Genomic DNA, 15,529 nt, shown 5'->3' with positions numbered 1-15,529 from the left:
ATCCATACATACATATATACACATACATACATACATACATACACATACATACATACACACACACACACACAAACATACAAATATATATATATATAAAAATCAACAGATTAATCGTGATCAGCTTTTTTTGGTCCTCCAATAATCGGTATCGGCGTTGAAAAATCATAATCGGTCTACCTCTAAAATATACACAAATAATCAACATCAAAGCATTGTTATATTCCTGGATTCCCTAACAAGAGTTTAAATACAGTTGTTTTACCTGCAGAAAGAAGAGGTGTTGTGTGATTTCCTGCACCAGCTCCTCTTCTACCTTCTCTGGGAAGAACTTGGCCAGGAAGTGAAACGTTATCGGTGAGTCTTTAGGGACCTCTTGATCCAAGACCTGTATACACACAAACAAAAGAATCAATACTGTTAGGTAATGACACATCTTATTTTTTTCCATTATCTTGCTTTCTCTCCATCTTTCCTTCCCATCTCCCTTGCCCCCCCCCTCCTATCAAGACCCTGCCCCTCCTCCTCTTGCCCTACTCCCCTCTTCTCTCACTCACCCGTTTCTCTGTCTTCAGCCATGCATAGGTGTCCTTCACTGTGTACCGGAGGCCAAAGAACCAGGTTTCCCTCAGACCCACTGTCCGACACACCAGATCAAACAGATCCTTCCCTTTCCATTTCACCTGAGAGATAGGAGGGGGGGGGGGGGGGCAGAGGAGACAGAATATTTGCATTAATAATGATTTGTTTTTGTTTTCTAACATGACCATGATGAGGAAGGAGGGAGCGAGAGCATTCAAGACTACTATTTCAGCTACTGTTTCTGTTTGTTGTACACACAAACATGTAATGCCATTACAATAAGGTAAAAGTACATTACCTCACAGCTAAACTCCATTTCAGCATCCATAGTGATGACTTTGACCTTAAAAGTCTTTGGTTGTTTCTTTTTTAATCCTAAAATCGACATTTTGGAGGCCTTGGAGATTGGTGAGATACCTGTAGAAGGGGAAAACACCACCAAATACATGTTGATGGAATAATGATTGACAACTTCATGGTTTTGCTAGCCCAGATTTAGGCCAACATCCCCAGAATTTGGTTCTGGTTTCCAAGATTATCCTGTCTTGATCGCTACAATAACTAAGTTATTGTGTTGTGAATATTTTATATCAATATATAATGAGCAAAAGATACCCGCTCTCAAACAAAGTATAGAAAATGGTCTAGCGTAGCTAGTTAAATGAGATGTCAGATTCAACGTTACCCTCTTGTTGTGACCATCCTCCATCAGCATCTAACGTAGCTACTGTTAGCAAACATTATTTCTCACTCACAGTTTGTCCCAGCTTTATAGAGTTCATTAACTACAGGGTGTCAACATTGCTATTCCTTCAAATATAGTTATTCACAACATGTATGTGTTTTATCTATTTGTTTACACATGCGCAAAGGTAGCCTGTGTTTGGTCCAGCTAAACTAGCTAGTAAATTAGCAAAATGGCTTTGTAACTGTAGAATGTCTAAACCATTTTTTGGTGTCTAAACCATTTTTTGGTGTCAGATCTGCTAGCTTTAGAAAAAGTGCATTAAAATGTAGCCAAGCCTTTATCTTAGGGGGGGGGGGGAGAAGTAACTCACGTTACTAGACTAGGCCGAGTCCCAGGAATAAACTGCTCCACTCCTGCCGTCCAAGAGTCAAAAGGAAAGGCTGAGATTTGTCTGGGAAAGCCACCGACCCTTTCGGAGCTGGCTACAATAACACGAACAACTTTTACGCCACGAAAGCGGACCAAAACAGGCTGTGGGACGGACGAAACGTTCTCCAAACATCCATAATGACAAAATATATATATATATTTTTATCTTCACAGAAGGAGCTTTTAAAAGCGAACGGTAAATACCGATTACTAACTAACTAAACGCTCATTTATATAGGGACGTGAATTACAACGCAGCTACAGATGAATTCCCGAATAGGCGTCCACCTGCAGAGATCCGTTAGAGGAGATGGGAATCCTATCGACGCCACACTGTGTGCCCGTTTCCCTGCATCCTCCATGGGCTACGCGGTGCATTCTGGGGGGGCAAGCTTGAGTTTTCCTTCAAGGGAGACAATGGGAGTCAATTGCGTGCTAGCGCGATAACCCAAACATTAGCATGAATTTCGTGAACAAAGAAGAAGTACAACATTACACTTTTTACATTTTTTTTCGAGATGTGAGATAACTAACTTGTTTTCTGTCACATCGTATCGTGTTAGAATCGCGAAAATACGTACTTTCGAGGAAAATAGGCAGGTTTATCGACTTATAGGTTTATCGACTTATACCCGGACCGAGAAGGGGTTATATGTTAGCAACTGCGTGACGCACCATGACAACGTGAACGCGATTGGCCCAACAGTCTGTTGGGTGTGTGGTAAACGTTTTGTCGATTCAATGCCCAATCTCCTTTCACTAATGTCTCTAGTACTTGGAATGCGATTCCTATCTCCTCCCTTTCTCTAATGTCTCTAGTATTTGAACTTGGTGGTCACTAGTTACCACAGCCACAAACCTCGTCCATTTCTACAATTTTCTTCTTAAAATTTGGATTTTAGACCTAACCTTATCCAGACGGTTAACCGTATGCCTAACAATAACTCTTAATTAACACCCCAAATCACATTTTTTGTTTTTATATATTTTACTATATAGTTGAAACACGTGTTGGACTTCCGTTTGCATTGCGTGTGTGCGTCACAGCTGTGCCACCCCAAAGTCATTCCAGTTTTCTAGTGTAGCTAGCGAGCTAAGTAATCTGGTAAGTAATAAACATGAGTGATAACAGTAAATACAATTAGATGCATGGTTAGTCTTGCGCCATTTTAATGACCTCAGATAGCCTACACCAGTACTGATGCGGGCTGTTTCCTCATATTTCCTCATGCCTTAGACATGCTTAGTTGTAGCCTTTGATGTTGTATGTGCTGATCATGCATTGTGGGAATCAATCAACGACTTCACTAATCCATAGAACAGACAGTTTTTAAGCGTTCGGTTTGGCTGCTGGGGGGCAAAGAGACCCCCCAGTTCCGCTAAAACCTTTGGCTGTTTTGGTTTTAATACCGTCAACTCTTGAAGAGCATAGTCAGAAATGCACATTTCCGATTATTCCACATTTGGCTCTATCATCAGAGTTACAGCAAATAGCTAAGTGCATGCGTTTCATGACGAGTAAAAAACAATTTAGCAGATACGTGTGATATCATCCATTTGGCATGTACTGTAACGTTAGCTAGCTATCTATGCAAACGTATAATTTACTGTAGCTTGTTTTTTCAGATTTGGCTTTTGTAAAGTCCTCAACCTCCTGGTAAAGTTGTCAGGCTGACTGCTGCCATCGCCACTATTTGATGGCAAGCAAATCAAACAATATTTGGCCATCTACTTTTACCACTGAAAATGAACCTGTTTAACTAGCGACATTGACCTGGTCGTCTATTACCTATCTAGCCAATTTGACTGACGTGGTCCATCAATCAATGTTGTCTATCCTGTCTGTCAGCAGCAATCGTGATTAAACACTATTAAAAACAACGTTATAAAGATGGTTACATTCGCTAACTTCTCTAGGTAGGCAGGCCTACGTTGGTTAGAGAAAAAAGTACATTAGGTCTACTTACCACTATATGTTAAGCCAACTGTACAAAGTTTATACCGGTAGCTTGCAAAGTAAACGTGTCAGCTAAGGGACAGTTGGAAATTTGCTGGGTGGGGGTCAAAGTCTTTTCTTTTTTTGCAGTGGGGAGTTAAAAAATAAACATAATGGACACAGGAGGGGGGTGCATCGCCCCCCTTTTTGCAGGTTTTACTATATAATGTCTTCCATATAGCCACATTTTCTCATCTGCTTGCGCCTCCCATATAAAGGTGTTTGGTATTTCCACACTCTTACTATACACCAGATCAGTATTGTCTACCAGTCAACTGTCTATCCTGCCCTCTTGTCCATAGTGACTGCAGTAGTAGGTGGATCATATATACATTTTTATTAGTAACATGGCCAAATACAACAGGTGTAGTAGAAGCGTCTGCTAAATGGCATATATATTATATTATATATAGACCTTACAGTGAAATTCTTACTTACGAGCCACTAACCAACAATGCAGTTAAAAAAAATATGGATCAGAATAATCAATAAAAGTAACTTAATTAAAGAGCAGCAGTAAAATAACAATAGTGAGATTATATACAGGGGAGTACTGGTACAGAGTCAATGTGCGGGGGCACTGGTTAGTTGAGGTAATATGTACATATAGGTAGAGTTATGAAAGTGGCTATGTATAGATGATAACAACATAGAATAGCAGCAGTGTAAAAGAGGGGGGGGGGGCAATACAAATAGTCTGGGTAGCCATTTGATTACCTGTTCAGGAGTCTTATGGCTTGGGGTTAAAAACTGTTGAGAAGCCTTTTGGACCTAGACTTGGCAATCCGGTACCGCTTGCTATGCGGTAGCAGAGAGAACAGTCTATGACTAGGGTGGCTGGAGTCTTTGACAGTTTTTAGGGCCTTCCTCTGACACCGCCTGGTATAGAGGTCCTGGATGACAGGAAGCTTGGTCCCAGTCATGTATTGGGCGGTTCGCACTACCCTCTGTAGTGCCTCTCCGTCGGAGGCTGAGCTGTTGCCATACCAGGCAGTGATGCGACCATGCTCTCGATGGTGCAGCTGTAGAACCTTTTGAGGATCCATGCAAAATCTTTTCAGTCTCCTGAGGGTGAATAGGTTTTGTTGTGCCCTCTTCACGACTGTCTTGGTGTGTTTGGACCATGTTAGTTCGTTGGTGACACCAAGGAACTTGAAGCTCTCAACCTACTCCACTGCAGCCCTGTCGATGAGAATGGGATTGTGCTCTGTCCTCTGGGGGCGGCCCATCAGGAAGTCCAGGATCCAGTTGCAGAGGGAGGTGTTTAGTCCCAGGGTCCTTAGCTTAGCTATGTGGGCACTATGATGTTGAATGCTGAGCTTGTAGTCAATGAACAGCATTCTCACATAGGGTGTTCATTTTGTCCAGGTGGGAAAGGGCAATAGAGAGAGCATCATCTGTTGGGTAGGTATGTAAATTGTAGTGGGTCTAAGGTAGAGGTCGACCGATTTATGATATTTCAACACCGATACCGATTATTGGAGGACCCCAAAAAAAAAAGCCGATACCGATTAATCGGCCAATTTTTAAAAATGTATTTGTAATAATGACAATTACAACAATACTGAATGAACACTTATTTTAACTTAATATAATACATCAATAAAATCAATTTAGCCTCAAATAATGAAACATGTTCAATTTGGTTTAAATAATACAAAACCAAAGAGTTGGACAAGATAGTAAAAGTGCAATATGTGCCATGTAAGAAAGCTTAACGTTTCAGTTCCTTACTCAGAACATGAGAACATAGGAAAGCTGGTGGTTCCTTTTAACATGAGTCTTCAATATTCCCAGGTAAGAAGTTTTAGGTTGTAGTTATTATAGGAATTATAGCATTATTTCTCTCTATACCATTTGTATTTCATATACCTTTGACTATTGGATGTTCTTATAGGCACTTTAGTATTGCCAGTGTAACAGTATAGCTTCCGTACCTCTCCTCGCTCCTACCTGGGCTCGAACCAGGAACACAACAACAACAGCAACCCTCGAAGCAGCGTTACCCATGCAGAGCAAGGGGAACAACTACTCCAAGTCTCAAAGCAAGTGACGTTTGAAACGCACGAAAGTGCTGTTTGAATGAATGCTGCTGGTGCCTACCATCGCTCAGTCAGACTGCTCTATCAAATCATAGACTTAATTATAACATAATAACATACAGAAATGCGAGCCTAAGGTCATTAATATGGTCGAATCCAGAAACTATCATCTCAAAAACAAGCTGTTTATTCTTTCAGTGTAATACGGAACCATTTCGTATTTCATCTAACGGGTGGCATCCATAAGTCTAAATATTCCTGTTACATTGCACAACCTTCAATGTTATGTCATAATTACGTAAACTTCTGGCAAATTAGTTCGCAATGAGCAAGTCGGCCCAAACTGTTGCATATACCCTGACTCTGCGTGCAATGAACGCAAGAGAAGTGACACAATTTCACCTGGTTAATATTGCCTGCTAACCTGGATTTCGTTTAGCTAAATATGCACATTTAAAAATATATTTACTTCTGTGTATTGATTTTAGGAAAGGCATTGGTGTTTATGGTTAGGTACACGTTGGAGCAACGACAGTCCTTTTTCGCAAATGCACACTGCATCGATTATATGCAACGCAGGACACGCTAGATAAACTGGTAATATCATCAACCATGTGTAGTTATAACTAGTGATTATGATTGATTAAGTTTAATGCTAGCTAGCAACTTACCTTGGCTTCTTACTGCATTCGCGTAACAGGCGGGCTCCTCGTGAGGCAGGTGGTTAGAGCGTTGGACTAGTTAACCGTAAGGTTGCAAGATTGAATCCCTGAGCTGACAAGATAAAAATCTGTCGTTCTGCCCCTGAACAGGCAGTTAACCCACTGTTCCTAGGCCATCATTGAAAATAAGAATGTGTTCTTAACTGACTTGCCTAGTTAAATAAAGATTAAATAAAGGTGTAAAAAAAAAAAAATTGGGCAAAATCGGCGTCCAAAATGACTGATTTCCGATTGTTATGAAAACTTGAAATCAGCCCTAATTAATCGGCCATTCCCATTAATCGGTCAACCTCTAGTCTAGGGTTTCTGGGATAATGGTGTTGATTTGAGCCATTAACATCCTTTCAAAGCACTTCATGGCTACAGACGTGAGTGCTACGGGTCGGTAGTCATTTGGGCAGGTTACCTTAGTGTTCTTGGGCACAGGCACTATGGTGGTCTGCTTAAAACATGTTGGTATTACAGACACGGACAGGGAGAGGTTGAAAATGTCAGTGAAGACACTTGCTAGTTGGTCAGCGCATGCTAGCAATACACGTCCTGGTAATCCGTCTGGCCCCGCGGCCTTGTGAATGTTGACCTCTTTTTAAGGTATTACATCGGCTGCGGAGAGTGTGATCACACAATCTTCCGGCACAGCTGGTGCTCTCATGCATGTTTCAGTGTTATTTGCCTCGAAGCGAGCATAGAAGTAGTTTAGCTCGTCTGGTAGGCTCGTGTCACTGGGCAGTTCTGGGCTGTGCTTGTCTTTGTAGTCTGTAATCCTTTTCAAGCCTTGCCACATCCGTCGAGCGTCAGAGCAGGTGTGGTACGATTCGATCTTAGTCTACCCGTCAAACTGTCTATCCTGCCCTCTATCCATAGTGACAATAGTGGTACTTGGATCATTTGTCCAGATCTGCAATAGGTTAACCGACAATCATACCACACATAAAACAGTTCAGATCTGCACCAATTTTCTATATAAATCCACAAGATAGAGGAGTAGCTGATAGGCAGCAGGGAGGCCAGGTGCGTCATGGCGCATAAAAGAGCAGTGAAGACATGCAGCTCAAATCTGCCCTATTGATCTTGTTGATGGATAATAAAACTATCCTACCTAGACTATCCTACAATGCCATAATCAATGAATAATTGCATTATTGTTTTCAAATAAGTACAGTTCTACTTTCGGCCGTAAACTGCAGTGAAAATGTTTGTTGAGTAATGGCGCAAAAGCCCTGTATTTTGAATGTTTCATTCCATTTGGGTCAGTTGTGGGTCTACTCTGATTACAGAAAGGCACAGTAGCAGGCTAGTCTGGCTGTATTTTTATTTCAGATACTGATGCGCTGTCTGTTGCCGATCCACATTCTCCCAAGTTGTCACATAGGCCTATGCCGCTGTGTTCTTGGGGACCTTCAATGCTGCAAAATTGTTTCGGTACCCTTCCCCAGATCTGTGCCTCGACACAACCCTGTCTCGGAGCTCTACTGACAATTCCTTCGACCTCGTGGTTTGTTTTTTTCTCTGACATGCACTGTCAATTGTGGGACCTTGTATATATATAAATATATACAGGTGTGTGCCTTTCCAAATCATGTCCAATCAATGGAATTTACCACAGGTGGACTCCAATCAAGTTGTAGGAACATCTCAAGGATGATCAATGGAAACAGGATGCACCTGAGATCAATTTCACATCTCTTAGCAAAAGGTCTGAATACTTTTATTTTTTATCTAAAAACAGTTTTCGCTTTGTCATTATGGGGTATTGTGTGTAAATTGCTGAGATAAAATATATATTTAGTACATTTTAGAATAAGGCTGTAACGTAACAAAATGTGGATAAAGTCAAGGGGTCTAAATACTTTCTGAAGGCACTGCAAATGTAATTTAATTATAGATATTGCATCAAAATGTAGACAATGTGATTTCCCCCCTAGCTGATCATTGTCTGCAGCCTTCTCTGATCGTAGTGTACTGAGACAGGCAGAGATAGTGAGCTCTTCCATGGTGGTTGGCGAACACTAAATCATCTGGCCTTTTAGCCTTGCGTGTCATCGACTGTGCCACAAAACCATGCTAAAGTGGTAAGGTCAATATCCCCATTTATAAACACAGAAATACTACAGTTATTGCTATTTATGCTGGTAATAATTATTTTTGAGTTATTTTTAATAGGGGGGGGGGGGTCAAATGAAAATATATTTAACTTTGAGGATGGGGTTGAATTTTCTTTTTTTCGACACCTCGAGTTGGACCAGCCGAACGCTCTGCACCTTCTTGTGAGGTTTTATTGACAACGACCTATTTTGATAGCCCTGACATAATAAGGTCAGTCCAATCGTTACCTTTGGTGTCTTGGGCCAAGGTTAGTATTCTGAATGCATGACATTGATTCCAGAATTTTCTCCCACAGAAAGGATTGACAAGAATCTAGAATGTCACATAGAACATTTGAGGACGTGAAGGACGTCATTCTATCAGCCCACAAAAACACAGAGGCCGGGGACAAAGTCGGCTTCTACAACACCTGGGCAGAGGACTATGACCAGGTAAGATCATTACTGTTGTCTACATCTCAAAATGCACCCTATTTCCCATAGTGAGCTTGTGTGACCTACCCCTTTGAGGCTGAGCCGTTGTTGCTCCTAGACATATCCACTTTACAATAACAGCACTTACAGTTGACTGGGGAAGCTCTAGCAGGGCAGAAATTCTACACGCTGACTTGTTGGAAAGGTGGCCTCCTATGACGGTGCCACATTGAAAGTCACTGAGCTCTGCAGTAAGGCCATTCCACTGCCAATGTTTGTCTATGAAGATTGCATGGCCATGTGCTCGATTTTATACACTGGTGTCGCTGAAATGGGCGGCAGGGTAGCCTAGTGGTTAGAGCATTGGACTAGTAACCGAAAGGTTGCAAGTTCAATTCCCCGAGCTGACAAGGTACAAAATCTGTCGTTCTGCCCCTGAACAGGCAGTTAACCCACTGTTCCTAGGCCGTCATTGAAAATAAGAATTTGTTCTTAACTGACTTGCCTAGTAAAATAAAGGTAAAATAACAAAATAAAATAGCTGAATCCACTAATTTGAAGGGGTCTCCACATACTTTTGTGTATGTTTTTCTCTAAAAATGTCTAAAAAACATCCTCACCTATTTGGCTATCAATTTCAAAACAGTTAGGGAATCAGGTCGGACTCCGCTGGAGAAAAAGTTCAGCACATCACCGAAGCTACCAACTCGTTCTCCACTGACGAAACACCATCACAGGTGGAAGCTAGTAGACCTACTGATGCATCCTCCCAGTCCAGACTGACCTCGCTGCTCTGGCCCGGCAATGACAGTGGCCTCCTCTAATTCCTCCCATCAAGAATAGTTTGGTATTTGGTATTTTATTAGGATCCCCATTTAGCTGTTGCAAAAGCAGCAGCTACTCTTCCTGGGGTCCACACAAAACATGAACCATAATACAGAATGACATAATACAGGACATCATTAAACAAGAACAGCTCAAGGACAGAATTACGTATATATTTTTAAAAGGCACACGTGGCCTACATATCAATGCATACACACAAACTATCTAGGTCAAATAGTGCCTCAGTTTCAGTGCCTCTAGCGAGAGTCCCGTCATCCTCCTCTCCCAGAAAACCAGGATAATGACTGCAAGGTACCCAGTGGCGCTCATGAGTGACCTACAAGTGATGAGACGAATGGCCCCGACCGCGTCGTGTAATTTAATAGGCTACCAGCTAAATACTATATATAGCTATAGATAGGCTAATCGGCTAGACTGCGTTGTCTGCATAATGGAACATCCCCTAGTTAGCTATTGTTTTGACAGTGGACTGATTTGTATTACTTGGCATTAATAGATTGGTTTTATGCAGCACAAACTTTCTATCCAAGTTGCGAGAGAGTGCGAGGATGGCTAAGTTAGGCTGTAGGACAGTTGTGTATTCTTCAGAATCTATTGGTTACTGATTTAGTATGCTCTGGCATCGAACATTCATTTTACAATCTGCAATGTTTGAATTTCCCACTTTTAATGACTAAACAAGTAGTGTAGCTAAATACATTATTTCCGCCAGACAGCATTCAACATAGCAGCATCGCGACACCGTAGGCCTATAGCTTCATGAAACATCAACGAAAATGACAACCTAATAAAAATAAGCATGTATAAATTAAAGCAAGGCTATATGTATCCATTAAAGCAAGGCTATAGGCTAAGATGTGTCTATTAAAGCAAGGCTATAGGCTAAGATGTGTCTATTTTTAAAGCAAGGCTATAGGCTAAGATGTATCCATTAAAGCAAGGCTATAGGCTAAGATGTGTCTATTAAAGCAAGGCTATAGGCTAAGATGTGTCTATTAAAGCAAGGCTATAGGCTAAGATGTATCCATTAAAGCAAGGCTATAGGCTAAGATGTATCCATTAAAGCAAGGCTATAGGCTAAGATGTGTCTATTAAAGCAAGGCTATAGGCTAAGATGTATCCATTAAAGCAAGGCTATAGGCTAAGATGTGTCTATTAAAGCAAGGCTATAGGCTAAGATGTATCCATTAAAGCAAGGCTATAGGCTAAGATGTATCCATTAAAGCAAGGCTATAGGCTGAGATGTATCCGTTAAAGCAAAGCCTAATGCTAACATGTGTCCGTTAAAGCAAGGCTATAGGCTGAGATGTATCCGTTAAAGCAAAGCCTAATGCTAACATGTGTCCGTTAAAGCAAGGCTATAGGCTAACATGTATCCATGAAAGCAAAGCTATAGGCTAACATGTATCCATTAAAGCAAGGCTATAGGCTAAGATGTGTCTATTAAAGCAAGGCTATAGGCTGAGATGTATCCATTAAAGCAAGGCTATAGGCTGAGATGTATCCATTAAAGCAAAGCTAAAGGCTAACATGTATCCATTAAAGCAAGGCTATAGGCTAAGATGTGTCTATTAAAGCAAGGCTATAGGCTAAGATGTGTCTATTAAAGCAAGGCTATAGGCTGAGATGTATCCATTAAAGCAAGGCTAAAGGCTAACATGTATCCATTAAAGCAAAGCTAAAGGCTAACATGTATCCATTAAAGCAAAGCTAAAGGCTAACATGTATCCATTAAAGCAAGGCTATAGGCTAAGATGTGTCTATTAAAGCAAGGCTATAGGCTAAGATGTGTCTATTAAAGCAAGGCTATAGGCTGAGATGTATCCATTAAAGCAAGGCTAAAGGCTAACATGTATCCATTAAAGCAAGGCTATAGGCTAACATGTATCCGTTAAAGCAAAGCTAAAGGCTAACATGTATCCGTCAAAGCAAGGCTATAGGCTAACATGTATCCATTAAAGCAAGGCTATAGGCTGAGATGTATCCGTCAAAGCAAGGCTATAGGTTAACACGTAAGACCACGTTGTCTGATGGATAGCCGCGTAGACGTCGCAATTTCAGAACTCTGGACAGCAATCGGATAGTCAACACTTTGAGTGGCTGGCACATTAGATGTATGTATTTTTTTTCTTTTTAGGGAGAGGAGGGGTCCAGAGAGACTGGCCTACTCCAGTGTCTACTGTGTATAACTGTGTGTATGTTAACTCCACCGCAGGACGTGGGTCTTCTGGACTATCGTGCGCCGAGTCTGGCGGCAAACTGCCTGTCCCCCTGTTTCCATGGCAACCGGGTGACAGCAGTGATTCTGGACGTGGCCTGTGGCACTGGATTGGTTGCAGCACAGGTGAGCCTCACTAAATCACACCCCCGACACCTATGTTAAAATATCAGGTAGCTTTAACACAGTTTTGTACAGTACACAGGATGGCGTGTAGCTTTGGGGTGAGTGATGGAAACCCAACCCTCTAGGCTGGGTTTCTGTACAGCACTTTGAGATATCAGCTGATGTACGAAGGGCTATATAAATAAATTTGATTTGATTTGATTTGATGACATCTGTGATTTTGTCTGTCTGATATGCAGCTGAAGAGGATGGGCTTCAGGCATTTTGTGGGCGTTGATGGGAGCAAAGGCATGTTGGAACTGGCCAATAAGACGGGCCTCTACCAGGACCTCAAGCAATGCATGCTGGGAGACGAACCACTTCCTGTCCAAGCTGGTACCACTAAACTTTGAACTTTGCATAACTGATCATGTTCATAATAGTCAGCAAATATCAGTCTGTCTGAAGCAATCAGACATTACTAGACCATGAGATTTATTTTGACTTGAATACTGGCAGATTTTCATGCTTTATCCTGGGAGATTACATTACAAACATGCAGGGAGATTAGATTAGACATGCTTTAACCTGGGAGATTACATTACAAACATGCAGGGAGATTAGATTAGACATTCTTTACCCTGGGAGATTACATTACAAACATGCAGGGAGATTAGATTAGACATGCTTTACCCTGGGAGATTACATTACAAACAAATGCATGGAAAGAAAAGCAACTTGGTTTCTCACTGTCTCCTCTTCACCCTCTGTCTCTTTCCCCCTCCTCATCCTCCTCCTCACCCTCTCTCTCCATTCCCCACTCTATATTCCTTCTCCCCCCCTCAAATCCCTTTCCCCCCTCTCTATTCTCCCTCTGCTTCCTCATCCCCTGTAACTCGTCGTCCTCCTCCTCTACCCTCCTGCAGGGCAGTTTGATGTGGTAGTGATTGTTGGGGCGCTAAGTGACGGCCAGGTGCCAGTGAGAGTCATCAGAGAGCTGTGCCAGGCCACCAAACCAGGTCACATGACTGTTTTTAATTGGACAAAACATACTGTACATATTAACTTTATAAAGTGGGTAGTTTGGGTTCTGAAAGCCGTGGTATGTCAGACAATATATCACTGGTATGATGCAAATTTACTTGTTTACTCTTCTAGTTGCGTTGGTAACCAGGTTTGTGGTATTTGGCCAATATAACACGACTAAGTGCTGTATAAGAATGGCCATATTCCACACCTCCTCGAGCATTATTGCTTAAGTATACTATTCAGTAATAATACTGAAATACATACACTTGTTCTATATACACTGCAGTTCAAAAGTTTGGGGTCACTTAGAAATGTCCTTGAAAGAAAAGCAAACGTTTTTGAGACTGGTGTTTTGTGGGTACTGTTTAATGAAGCTGCCAGTTGAGGACTTGTGAGGTGTCTGTTTCTCAAACTAGACACTCTAATGTACTTGTCCTCTTGCTCAGTTGTCCTCTTGCTCAAAGTGCCGTACGAGATCTTCAGTTTCTTGGCAATTTCTCGCATGGAATAGCCTTAATTTCTCAGTTTCTGGCCATTTTGAGCCTGTAATCGAACCCACAAATACTGATGCTCCAAATATTCAACTAGTCTAAAGAAGGACAGTTTTATTGCTTCTTTAATCAGAACAACCATTTTCAGCTGTGCAAACATAATTGCAAAAGGGTTTTCTAATGAGCAATTAACCTTTTAAAATAATATACTTGGATTAGCTAACACAACATGTAATTGGAACACAGGAGTGATGGTTTCTGATAATGGGCCTCTGTACGCCTATGTAGATATTCCATAAAAATCAGACGTATCCAGCTACAATAGTCATTTACAACATTAACAATGTCTACACTGTATTTCTGATCAATTAGATGTTATTTTAATGGACAAAAAATGTGCTTTTCTTTCAAAACAAAGAGATTTCTAAGTGACCAGCCAGATAGTGTATTTATAAACAGAAAGAGACAGAAACAAACTCCCCACCATGCCTCATTTTTACCCCTTCCAGGTGGTTACGTCTGCATGACAACCAGAGGTAACCATGACAACCTGGAGTACAAGGCAGCGCTGGAGCATGAGCTGGAGCTGATGGAGGGGGCAGGGCTCTGGGGTCACGTGGCGATCACAGAGGTGGAGGACTGGGAGAAAGCCGTAGCGGAGCCGGAGAAGGGTTACATACCTGGAGTGGTGTATGTTTACAGGAAGTCATCACAGTGACATTATCAATAAAGTATATTGTATCGTATCACATTGACCTCATCACAGTAACAGACCTGTAACAACACCTGTACAGTAACACCTGTACAGTAACACCCAGTACAGTAACACACCTGTACAGGCCATAACAGTGACATCACAGTAACACCCCTGTATAGTAACACACCTGTACAGTCTGTGACAAGTGGCGCCCTACATTGGTATTGAGCGGCCATCTTTGAAGGTAGCTACTATTCCAAAGATAAAGATGCCTAGAAAATGCTTATCAAATCCCCTCAAACATGCTTGTAGACAATGTTATGGTGACGTTAGCTAGTGAAGATCATCCACAGAAAAATGAAATCAGGTCTAACGTTCGTGTTGCTCTGAACTGCGCCATTTTAGCTAGTGGCCATTACAGAATGTCTATATACCAAATATTGAATGAATCTGAGTTGCGGTTCATGAGAAGAAGAATTTTAAAGTAATCTAGCATTAGCTTTGTGCTAGCCCTTTTTTGTCAAACTTCAACGACCTGTGTTGTCTTTGGAGATATCAACAACAAACTTATTTAATTATGATCAATCCTGTACGAGTTGTATTTGATAGTTTGACTGATATAGCAAAATAGCCTGGATTTATAGGCATCAAGGTTTGTGAGAAGTTGTCGTCAGACAAGCCAGTTGTAGCTTCAGAAGTTGTAGTAGAGTCTTCGTCAGACAAGCCAGTTGTAGCTTCAGAAGTTGTAGTAGAGTCTTCGTCAGACAAGCCAGCTGTAGCTTCAGAAGTTGTAGTAGAGTTTTCTTCAGACAAGCCAGCTGTAGCTTCAGAAGTTGCTCAAGTAAAGTTGCATGAGTAATGCAGAGTAATTCTGGAGGTGGACACGGTGCAATGCAAGTCAGACAATTTTGTATCCCCAAAATGCAACATACATTGAAAGTTGGTGATCAATGGAATCGGGGGAAGAGCATTTCTTTTGTATCATTGTTGTTAATGTTTCTTGAACTATTTGTCATCATATACTGTCTATGTTTTTTTTCCATTTTTTTTTTCATAAGGTAGTAATTTATGAGCCTTGAGCTGTTGTAATCATCATGTATGTCAATTGTCTTTATTGGTGTTTAAACTCAACCAAATAAAATCAAATGTTTTTATAAAGCCCTTTTTA

The 15,529-nt window shown here is 41.3% G+C and overlaps 2 protein-coding genes across 9 annotated transcripts in view; one reads left to right on the top strand and one right to left on the bottom strand.

The window, feature by feature from the left end:
• nf2b (NF2, moesin-ezrin-radixin like (MERLIN) tumor suppressor b) overlaps positions 1 to 2,305 on the bottom strand; it is a 19,302-nt gene extending 16,997 nt beyond the window's left edge. For 2 of the 3 annotated variants that reach the window (XR_006833825.1, XM_046316823.1), the window contains exons 1-4: positions 1,638 to 2,305; positions 878 to 996; positions 555 to 680; positions 263 to 385 (exon numbers count right to left, since the gene is read on the bottom strand). Coding sequence is in view for 2 of the 3 variants with exons in the window: in XM_046316823.1 (XP_046172779.1) it covers positions 263 to 385; positions 555 to 680; positions 878 to 967 (339 nt within the window). In the remaining variant the exon portion in view is untranslated. The remainder of the gene's footprint in view (positions 1 to 262; positions 386 to 554; positions 681 to 877; positions 997 to 1,637) is intronic. The other variant, XM_046316824.1, reaches the window with a different exon arrangement.
• mettl27 (methyltransferase like 27) lies at positions 2,115 to 15,529 on the top strand. Of its 6 annotated transcripts, XM_046316829.1 has the most exons (7): positions 8,119 to 8,152; positions 8,382 to 8,528; positions 8,858 to 8,993; positions 12,037 to 12,165; positions 12,405 to 12,540; positions 13,071 to 13,163; positions 14,174 to 15,529. In XM_046316829.1, exons 3-7 carry the CDS (start codon positions 8,880 to 8,882, stop codon positions 14,380 to 14,382), a joined length of 681 nt encoding a protein of 226 aa, XP_046172785.1. In that variant the 5' UTR covers positions 8,119 to 8,152; positions 8,382 to 8,528; positions 8,858 to 8,879; the 3' UTR covers positions 14,383 to 15,529. The 6 variants fall into 6 exon arrangements, with proteins under 6 accessions (XP_046172786.1, XP_046172782.1, XP_046172781.1 ...); XM_046316830.1 differs by lacking the exons at positions 8,119 to 8,152; positions 8,382 to 8,528 and adding an exon at positions 2,115 to 2,410; XM_046316826.1 differs by lacking the exons at positions 8,119 to 8,152; positions 8,382 to 8,528 and adding an exon at positions 2,489 to 2,801 and having other exon boundaries at positions 8,862 to 8,993.

Source organism: Oncorhynchus gorbuscha, linkage group LG20 (assembly GCF_021184085.1).
Source record: "Oncorhynchus gorbuscha isolate QuinsamMale2020 ecotype Even-year linkage group LG20, OgorEven_v1.0, whole genome shotgun sequence".
Taxonomy (NCBI): domain Eukaryota; kingdom Metazoa; phylum Chordata; class Actinopteri; order Salmoniformes; family Salmonidae; genus Oncorhynchus; species Oncorhynchus gorbuscha.
The sequence above is the reverse complement of the archived record's forward strand: the minus strand, read 5'-3'. Positions and strand labels throughout refer to the sequence as shown.

Coding starts and splice junctions, on each gene's coding strand:
- mettl27 (XM_046316830.1), top strand. CDS start 8,880: ATGTCACATAGAACATTTGAGGACGTGAAGGACGTCATTCTATCAGCC. Junction 8,994..12,036: donor GGGCAGAGGACTATGACCAG/GTAAGATCATTA, acceptor ACTCCACCGCAG/GACGTGGGTCTTCTGGACTA. Junction 12,166..12,404: donor CTGGATTGGTTGCAGCACAG/GTGAGCCTCACT, acceptor TCTGATATGCAG/CTGAAGAGGATGGGCTTCAG.